The 11251-nt window shown below is 33.2% G+C and overlaps 1 protein-coding gene across 2 annotated transcripts in view; it reads right to left on the bottom strand.

Annotated features, from left to right (window-relative positions):
- The window catches only part of LOC108761762 (uncharacterized), a 73116-nt gene that overhangs the window by 48257 nt on the left and 13608 nt on the right, over positions 1-11251 (bottom strand). For both annotated transcript variants that reach the window (XM_018508472.1, XM_018508473.1), the window contains exon 2: positions 4829-4968. In XM_018508472.1, the coding sequence (XP_018363974.1) occupies positions 4829-4968 (140 nt within the window). The remainder of the gene's footprint in view (positions 1-4828; positions 4969-11251) is intronic.

Here is an 11251-nt window from a genome sequence, read left to right as displayed (position 1 = left end):
TTGGCTCGTAAACTGACATTTTCAATCGAGAATAACTTTATGATGCAGACACAAATCGACTAATGTTTCTATGGGGTTATGCTGATAGATGCCCAAGTTTGTTGTATGACGTCTATGATCTATTTATTTCGACCACCACTTACCGCTAAAGCCATCTATAGAAAAACGACGGAAGCAAAGTCGTATATCTAATATAAGGATATTAGCAATCAGATGTTAATGGAAATCTTAAAATCTGTAAATAATTTATTGCGAAAAAATATTTTTCTTTATATTATACCTACTTTTTATTAATTACAATATTTATTATATTTATAATATCATATTAAAAATATATAACATGCATTACGCACATCGTATAACGCGTATTATATGGACTTGTTACAACAGCCAATAGGATCGGGCTCTCAATTGGACGTATCCTATGTCTGAATAGTAATGGTCAACGACAGGTCAAAGGCAACCTGCGATACTCTCTGGTTTAAAGGACAAAGGAAACGCAATTCTCTCATGCAATTTCCTCGCTGACGCCGAATAAAGTGCTGGAATTTGGCACTTCAAAGACCGCAGGAGTGGCATTGTCATTCCAGTGGTATCTACTTTTCATTCCCTTCTTGTTAGCTTTTTGTCATGCCCTATCGATCGCGGTTAATATCATCTGGCTTTAGCATGTGAGATATGAAAATCGAGTTTAGCAAAACAATATAATACCTTTTTATACAAGAACGATACGCTTACGATAACGTGAAATTCCTTTTTTAATTCTATGATATTTATTAAAGCACAGTTTTATATATTGACTAACTGTGATTGAATTATTGTTGCTTTACATGATTTTGTATTATCAGTAAAGTATTTTTTTTTGTATTTTCTGTACACGGAAAGAACGGTTTTGTTGAAGCATTAAAAATTTTAGATAGGTACAGATATGAAAATATAAGCGTTCAATATAATTATTTTGATAGACTAATAAAACTATTTTTAGATTTACATCTGCCTAAATTTTTAGATACTTCAACAAAATCATTCTTTCCATGTAACTTGTACTGAAAATTAATTTTCATAGAATATCTCTTATCTCTTTATGTATTAGTTTCACTGTACTGTGCTATTAAATTGTCTACTAATAATATCGTTAAATACATTTATCGATGTTGGAAATTGGTAAGATATTAAAGGTAAAATAGGATGTGCTGCGCAATACTATCTTCTTTCCTGTATATTACAGCAAAATGTAGATAAATGAATAATAGAAATTTAATTTTACGAGATTAATGGCAGATACATGAGTAATCAATTTAATCAAATCGTCCGATGCATAATCGGGCTTTATTTCTTGACAATTTAACACGTTTTAATCGAGAGTTATTACTTGGTTACACGCGCAATCGTCGACGAATTTCGACGCGGCTATCTCATTATTTTGTTGCGACGTGTGTATGATATCGAGCCCTTTCAGGCAAAATTGATTACCGCAGTAATCTATCCTTGTCCAACGGATAGACGAAGGGTGTTGCAGATTGCACACGTACTCTCTTCAATCATTTACTCTCGTCTCGTATAAACGATCGGCCCGATTTTTAACTTTCGAACAAATTCCGATCGTATTAATTGCTCCTGCGTTATTTCGCCGGAACAACGCCGAGCGCGTAGCATTTATCGTCGGGAGAAGCAGAGGAAATTAATTCGGATCCCTCTCTCCTTTTTTTTTATACCACAACTGCGGCAGTTTGACAGCCTCTGACAAACGGCTAACCGCGTTGGATCGACATAGTTGTTGAGTTTACCCTGCAGGCAGTTCAGGTCTAATTGTGATCGGCCGACAGTGGTCGCACTGACAATTACACGACGACATTTCTGTTGACGCGCTCATGGTTATCATTAAATTTGACCCTCTCTAATTGCCTGCGTTCGCAAACGGTGCGAGGAAAGAGATTGAAATGAATCGGATTGCGTCATTTATTGAATGCCTTGATGTATCGTTGCGAAATTGTATGTTCATTTCGCATGAAAGTGTTTATGAACACTTCGAAATTAAAATTATGTAGAGGAAAGGAAGTGATTGTGGCACAAGTGATAGGTTGTGGAATATTACAATATTTTTTATAGTTTGTACTGCATTCTGTCAACCATAAAACTTACTTCGCAGTCTGCTTGGACGTTATAATATGACTACTAGTCATTAGTGTTTACTGCGTTGTTGTAAAAGTTGCATTTCAGTTTTGCATGTAACAGACAGTTTCACAGATGTGTACTCTTTACATGGAAAGAACGATTTTGCTGAAAGATCTAAAATTTTGCTGAATACAGATCTAAAAATAACTTTGTTGAACCATTGAAATAATTTTGATGGAAACTCAAACTAATTGTTAGAACATATACATTTTTTACAGCATTGCTCATCATTTTTTAGTTTTCAACACAATTAGTTTAATGAGCTAACAAAATTATTTTCAGCTCTGTGTTCAGCAAAATTTTACACTCTTCAGCAAAATCGTTCTTTCCGTATACGTAATTTTGAAAAATATATTGGTATATTAATTTTGTAATTTCAGTCTAGCTTGAAGGCCTCAAATGTGGCTTTCAAATGATATAATTGAACTAAATTCAGTAACAAAATGTGAGTGTATCCGACGTGTAAAATGCTGTATATTAGTTGATAATATTCCATATTCGCCCTCTTATTCCATTATCGCAATATCTTTTATTCCCTTTTCAGTTTTTTGTAAATTACGTTTATTTTGTGTATTTAAAGGAAGTTCTACCTATAACATAATTAGTATCACTCTAGCTAATAAACTTGTACCAAAAATAATTATGTTATATGAATTATATATTTACTAAGTTATTTCAATAAAACAAAATGATAATATTCCATAATTCTTCCTTTCCTCGATATAAACGTATGTAAGATTATTTATACAAGTGCTGCTTTTTATTATCAAGAAAGGTATCACATCTGGTAGCTATTGTTGTCAAGGTAGCTTTTCATTCGACTTCATCACCATTATTCATCAAACAGCATTTTTGCACAAAGCTCTTATGATTTCTTATAAAATAATGATCAAGGCTGCAAACGTAACCGCTAGCTACAAGTCTAATTGCTCTTTCGTTTGCTGTATTACAAGCACAAATATTCTATTTAAGCCGCAAGCTTCACGAACGGAATTTCCAAACAGAATCGCAAGGTGCATTGCGACTGGCATTATGCAAGCAAATGTAATAACGATGAACACAGAATTCGCGATACACTTTTATATTCCTTCATTTTACTCTGCTTTACAAATGTATACTTAAAATTTGTCAACGTTCTACATGTTGGAGAATCGTGATACAGACCGCGCTTTTTCCCTTAAAATTGTTATAGCATTAATAATTTCTGATTCCTGAATAATCAAAAATTAAAAAGACCTTTGTTAAGTGAAAAATCTGGTATATTTAGAATTATGTACAGGTACAACAAAAATTTTATTTTTTGAAAGATGAGGTTGACTTTCCAAAAGTGAAAAATCTGATTTAAGTAAAGCTTCTGATTTTTTACTAAAGCACTGAGAGAAATGATTTTGTTATAGGAACAAATCCAGGGAAAACAAATGTGATATTTGATGTAAAGCCTCTTATTTGCTAGCGATACTATTGATTATATACTTTTATATATGTATATACATATATATATCTCGTATATATAAAAGTCGTAGACGGTTGCTGGGTCTCAAATTGTAAGAAATTGACTAATTCTAGCAAGTTTTCTCCCTATATTTGACTATGCTTGGTCAGTTTCCTACGACTTAAGACTCCACGATCATCTACAATTTCTATGTAAACAAGCCTAAAGTCTATCCAAAAAATAGGTTAGATTCTATATAGTTTGCTTCTGTTACTAATAATTGATTGGTATAGCAGACTAACAGCAATCACAACAACAAAATTTGTTGTCACATATTTACCGATCACTTGTTAAAGGTACTCTAGTAACTTGTTAAATTAACAAAATCCTTTCTCTCAGTGAGCATCTTGTCAATATGTCTCATATTGCATAATCTTGCAAAATCCTTGCTACATTTTTAATCTTTTGCATATGACAGACTGTATCAGATTACAGATATTGATCTTCCAAAGATTCATAATTCGCATGATCTGTTCACCATTATTGTATTTCACTGTATCGACCTGATTCTCCTCCAGGTCATCGCAAGGATTGAGCAAGGGGAATAAAATGAAAGAAGGGGGAGGGGGGGTGGACCCTTATCCGGCCGGGATGCAATTTTGTGGTATTAATGTTGCAAGAGCGTCAACCGCGAGCGGTCGGTGCGCTGAGGACTCTAGCTTTCCTCTCCATAGACAAACCATTCTGTACTCGACCTGTTTTCGCAAGGAATGAAATTGCACGCGAAAATTTGTACTTTCCGGGGTAGCCTGCCATTCTAACGGACGATATATTTTTGAAGAATACTTAATTTAGTATATACAGTTCTGGAGTAAATTTAATACAAAGTGACTGTAAAAGTAATTATTAAATTAGTTACATAGTTATAAAAAAAAGTAATTAAATTAAGTTACAGTTATAAATGGAAGGAAAAAAATTAAGTTAAGTTACAGTTACTGAAAAAAATCTTACTCTAACTGTAACTTCGATACAAGTAACGAGTTACCAACCCTGTGAATAACGTATGATGTACATGCCACATGCATACAGTTACATACAAGCATAACTTCCTCCGTGTGTATAATGTATGTGCATCGTACAATGACGATATATGCGAGCTATTCGGCGCGTGTATTCATATTAAACGTACATATTTGCGTGTCGTCAACTATATGTACTTACTATTCCAGGACTGTTGAATTGGCAGGGCAGCAGCGCGTTTCCACCGGTTTGCGCTAAAACATCCTTGATGAATTTCGGCCTCGCACGAGAGTCAACTGGGTCGGTCTCTTTTGTCGAACCGCCTCGTTCAATTGCGCCATCTGTAAATATTCGGTAGAAAACTTTTACACTAATGATGCTCGATCTTAGCAGAAGAATCAATTTTTTAAATCGTCTTGAGTCGTAACTACAAGTTTCGAGTCATCAAAAAAATCAAATATCAAAGAATTGATTCGACAAAGATCAATCTAAAAGATTAACGTAGTTAATTGCATACATCTCTTATATCGTTTATGAACATAATGTAATATTAGATTTATTTTTTACTTCAAGAAGTGGAACTTCCCCTTTTTCCCCAGGGAGACTATTCCACTGGGCTTTTTGGCTCAGATTTACTGAAAACAAGGAGAACATGATATCTGGGGAGCACTCGCGTGGGAATCCAAACTAATTGTTCGGATTTCGGTGATAATTATATAAATTAGATAGAGAAGGTAAAGATTTCCTTGTTTAATTAAATAATATTCGTTAAACCTTTGGGCAATCTCTTAATTCTCCTGTTCAGCATTCAGTAGCTAGAAATGGTTGTCAAATCGTTTTCAGTTTTAACGAGCTGTTAGTTTTCAATGGGTACTCAATTGAACATTCGTTAACAAGAGAATTCGATAAAAGTTGACGTAGAGTTTGAAGTCGGAAATTTTGAAGTAGACAGGTCAAGAATATATAGAGTGTCCCGAACAGTTTCGAGAGTTGAAAAAAAGGATTTGATTCGATAAAAATTTATCACTAAATTTTCAAAGTATTATTTATCAATAATTAAAGATTTGTTAAAAATTTAAGGTTTGCATCATAAATGAAAAAGGATTTAAAAGATTTCGTTTATACACCTGCGATATTACAGAAATAATTTTGCTTTTCATAATAAAATAAAATTTTTATCAAATAGTTAACATGATTGCATATTGATCGTATATTACGAAAATATATTTCTGTATACTCGGACAATATTTTACTTTTCTTTCATTATATTGATAATAATTTCCAAGCACGCTTGCATTATATAAGCACATCCTTCCTCCGTTGAGCGCGTCGCTTCGAATTTCATAACATTCGAACGAACGGAAAATGATTATTGTGTAAAAGGATGATTAATGTAATTATTGTATTCAATAATACGTGCAATGTAATATAATAATTTATTTTTGAACGCGCCTATTAATACTCGAAATTTGATACATGTTATTTGTTTTATTTATTGAAATTATAATAATATTTGAATTTAATACACAAATATAATCCGAAATATTAGATCCACATATAAGTACAATCTGAATGTGTGTATTTCACTAAAATTTCATTGTTAATGAAATTTTAGTGAAATACACACATTCAAATATCGCGCAATTATCGCGTGCTCTTGCAACGGTAGATTTTATAATGACTCCTCTTTAGTAAGAAAATGTTTTTAATGCAATATATATTTAAAATTTGTATTATACTTTCAACGAAAATTTTGTTAAATCTGTATTAAAGAATTTTAACGAAAATAATTATGTATCAATGCTATTAGAGAATTTTAATAGAATTTTCTTTAGTTATATATATAAATACAATTTTACCTCAACAAATTTAACACATGATGCAAACGCGTGACTTAATTGTTCAAGTTTAACTTGTAGTGGAAAATTACAATTAGCTGGTTAAATTTTAACTGGTTAAGCGGCCTGTGGCCTTGCTTTGCTGGATGTTAGGTGTCACTAACATCCGCGTTTATCTCTTCATTATTACAAGAAGTCATCTGAGCAGTCAGCGCGCACGTGTTTGAACTAAAGCGTAGAGATTCCGGCTTTCCCTCTGGCGTTTACACCTATATTCAATATAGACCGAGGATATTGGAGATTACGTTACCATACATGTGTATGATTAGTTCAGAGTAGAACCGACTGAATCGGTAATGGCTGCGTCACGTATTGCGTAGATCCATTCGATCGTGCCGTAAGTTCGATTCGCGTTCTCGTTCGCGTGCACGTTACAAACAATGGATAAAGAGACGAGAGGAAATTACATCGACGCCGCTTGTAGCAATCTCAGCGTTGTAATCCGTAACAGCATATTAAAATGCCGGGCGGACGGTCATTTGTATGTCGGCGCCATATCGGATACGCTATCGATCGAATATTTATAATGGGCATTTATAATGGGCGCGATATCTCGTCGCATTGAGAGCGTAATATCGTCGCATTATGAACAAAGCACGTATCAAATATCGGTTCTCATTGTTGATATCGGAGGATACTGATAACGAGGAGAAATTCGCTAAAATACATATTATTCGGCCAAACCTGTTAAAAAATTTAAGGTATAGGTATTACTATTGATCTTAAATTCCAAAAATTTCGTAAAAATAGAGTTTGTATAAAGCAAGATATTTGCATACATTTGGGTACGTATTTGTGATTAAATGATTCAAATATTTCAAAACGTAGACATCAAATCTTAAATGTCCACTTAAAAAGTCTTAGCATAAAATATATGATAAATTATATGATATATATTAAATATATGATAAAGGACATAAAGAATACCGATATCTTAGCAGAAGATATTGACGAAAGTCTGTTTACTGACTGTTTGTACACTTACAAGTCTCCAAATCCAGATTTAGCAATTCGTACTTCCGGAGAGACTCGACTTAGCGATTTCCTCATGTGGCAGGTAAGAAACATTTTATTCTTGTGACTTAAATATATTTCTTCTTGTAATTAAAGCGAATCTCTTCATTTAAAACTTTATCCAAATTTTTTTTAGGTTTCCAACTCTTGCATCTACTTTAGAAGTAATTGTGGCCTGAATTCAGTATATGGACTTTTCTTAAAGCAATCTTTTATTATCAGAGATGTTATCCTTACTTGCAAAGAAATTGGAAACCAATCATGCATAATTGAAGAGTATCCAAGTTTGTTAAGAATTTGCACAAAGAACGCGAAATTATGATCGAAAAAGCATATCAATTAGTAAATTAATCTTGATATTAAAATTAAGTAGATTACAATTAAGTAAATTAATCTTAATATTTATAGATTTTTAAATTAATTTTAATATTGAAAGTTATATATAATATATTCAATCCTAGAAACAAATGAACGCTATTCCATATGTCGATGAAACATGCTGAAAATCTGTTGCAAGTATTTTGCTTTAAAGATTAAATACCTATGTATAAATACTTAATAAAATATATAATATACAATAAAAAAATATTTTATACTTTTATAAAAACGTTTCTTGTTAAAATTTTTGTAAGGAATTTTTAGTAGGTATATCCGAATGTTAATTTAACATAACGTGATTATGTTATTTGAATATTTTGTGAATTGAATTCTTAATGTTAAAGTAACACAATATTGTTATGTAAACAGATATTTGTTTACTTGATGAGTGAGTGATCAAATATTTAATATAAAAATAATATAGCTTTAAGATTACAATTCTAAGATAAATAAATAAAAGATAAATGTGTTAATTTAACGTATTATAATGTTAATTTTAAAAATATGTTTTTACAATTTGTTTCTAATTGAGTACAGGTGCTACATTTTTGTGTTAATTTTAAATGTTTGTGTTGCTTTCTAATATAGTCATCTTAATTTAACACCAAAATTTGAATGAACTTTTTGGGACATGTTAAATGTATTAAATTTAACACGAATTTTTTAACTGTATATAATGAATCTGGCGATATCTGGTTTGTCATCAGATTAAATTTGAAATCATGAAAAGACTTTAAAATGATTGCGTTGCGTTTGAAAGAATACGTTGATTAACTCTTCATCGCATGCGACATCTTGTTTCCTCCAGAGGATGATCTGTCGCTTGACTGTCGTTATCTATCTCGGTGGATCGTTCATGACTTGCTGCTTATATAGGGAGAGTGGTGTCGGTTGAAACAAAAAAAATTTTTTTTTTGCAGCTAACCAATTTATTATAAATAAGAAAAAATTGAAATTTTTTATGAAAACAAATATATCCTTTGGCATTAATTTCAACTTAATAGATATTTAAAAAAGTAACAAATTATAAATGATATTTATCATTAATGGCATCGCCGCGACTTGTTACAATTGACACCGCGGTGGTGTCAATTGTATCACTGCCGCTTGTTTCGATTTTATATCCATTAAACTTACATGTAAACAATAAATTGAATTGATATATACCTTACTGCAAAGCTTGATATTCATATAAGTGTGATATTCACATCACACAGTATCGTCGTATTACAAATTGTTGTGGAACGAGTTGCACTAAATAATGGCGGGTAACAAAGTTTACAATCTAACCTTGATTTAACAAAAATAGGTGCTGCTACGTTTGCACTTACGAATGGCCACTCAATTTTTCGTCAATGACTTATGTCTGTTAACGGTATGCAACCGTGCATGCAGTTCAGCCTTTCGTCAATAGATACAGCTATTGCGGTCAATGTTACAATTGACCCTCTGTTTCAACCGACACCACTCTCCCCTACTCGAATTGACTTTAATACACGAGTCAAGGTACGAATGGGATTGAACAAGCATAAGAATGAATCATTGAAGATCCATGATTAAGTAGATATCGCAAGTCCGTTTCATGTTCCACTCGATAACAGCTGAAGTTTCTCCTTTATGAATCGATTTGCCGCGTCCGCCTTTCCGACGTTCATCATTTCGTACTTTTTCGCGATTACGTCCAGTCCGATCCTGCAAAAACTTTGGTTGGTTGTCTTGCGATTTAACATCGTAGATATCGTTTTCAAGACATTGCAATGCATCTGTCCACGCATTATCGATTTCGTGGGTTATCACTTGTGTAGGTTAGAGATGCTATAACAGAGTCAGGTCACGAGCAATTTTGTCAAAATCCTATACAAGAAAGAAAAATATGCTTTATTCCTGTATTTTTACAAATTTTTGCGATTCTTTAATCATCTAATTCATCACATTTTTATGAGTACATTAATAAAGTGTAATGTTTAGTTTTCTCGAAACAAGAGAGTGTTTCTTTAAAAGACCTATATCAATATCGGCAAGTTTCTCTCTCGTAGAATTTTGACAAAATCGCTCGTGGCCAGATTCTGTTATAAGGTTTCCAGTGTAAGTTTATGCTTCGGCCGCTAGTCGCTTCCGGGCCGGTTAACGAAGGTCTGTGTGTAACGACTTGGCGTGAGCATCGAAGCACATCGTAAACTGTATTGCGTTGGTCCGAGAGAATATTATACACCGTTGACGTGGGTTGCCAGTGACGCGTGCGGCCGAGCTGTATCACGAGATCGAGAGACTCACGTCTAGCGTCGGAGCTAGATGGAATTTTTATGACCGAATGTGTTAAAAATATTATCGCGTCATGGGGCGCAGGCAGTTTTCCTCGCGAAAAGCGTCGGCAGGCTCATTCGGAATGTATTGGACAATGCCTATGGCCGCACCGGCGTGACGCGCTACATATGCCGGAGTGATAAAGTATTCCGAAAATGTGATTCTATCGATTGTGGAATACCGGCTGGAATATATCGAGACTAGTAGCTCCAGGATAAATCGTCTTTTGTGATGTATTTCTCGCACGGTCGAGTTTGAATGGAGAAAGAAACTGCTACAATTCGGAATATTTCCGGACACTTCATAAAATTTTTACGCATATCGTGGAGCTAATTTCCAACTTATTAACATTGTTAACAGATTTTATATTATACGAAGAAATAGCACAGACAAAAATGGTCTTTAATTGCTATTTAAAAGATGCAACACCACGACACGAGTGAACAACGTAATTACTCTCGTGCGGGTAATTCCCGAAGTGTACACGAATAGTTGATGCTATTGAAAATTGCCGTGTTGAACGTTACATGTTCAGAAAGTACGAAGCGCTTTTAGATATACACGCTGCATTACATCGCTGTTGCGCTTATGCATATGCAGAAACGATAATATGACAGCTCGCAAAGTATTCCACTGTATATCCTCTTCTACGAGATTACCAGCTTTCTGGTACACGAGTGTGTCGGAACTTCCCTTGTCGACCCATCCGTGTATCTAACTTCAAACCATGTCATAAATCGAAAGATATCATGCGAAAATGTTGCGTAGAGCATCAAAGGTAATATTGCAGCATGAATCAAGAGATTTTCATAGATTAAGAAATATTATGTGAGAGTCCATGCAAAATGTTGTAAATTGCTTTTTCGAAAACATTAAGGATAATAATAACGTTCTTTTTTTTCAGTTTTTTTATGAAACCTCATTTTATAGAAAAGAATTTATAGAAAAAATAAGATATATTATTTTTCTTTTATATTTTATATTCTAATTGTCAGTTATTTTTTTGAAAAAATGTATAAAAAATTTTTAA

Source organism: Trachymyrmex cornetzi, unplaced genomic scaffold, assembly GCF_001594075.2.
Source record: "Trachymyrmex cornetzi isolate Tcor2-1 unplaced genomic scaffold, Tcor1.1 scaffold262, whole genome shotgun sequence".
Lineage (NCBI taxonomy): Eukaryota > Metazoa > Arthropoda > Insecta > Hymenoptera > Formicidae > Trachymyrmex > Trachymyrmex cornetzi.
Note: the sequence above shows the minus strand (reverse complement) of the source record. Positions and strands in the feature narration are given on the sequence as shown.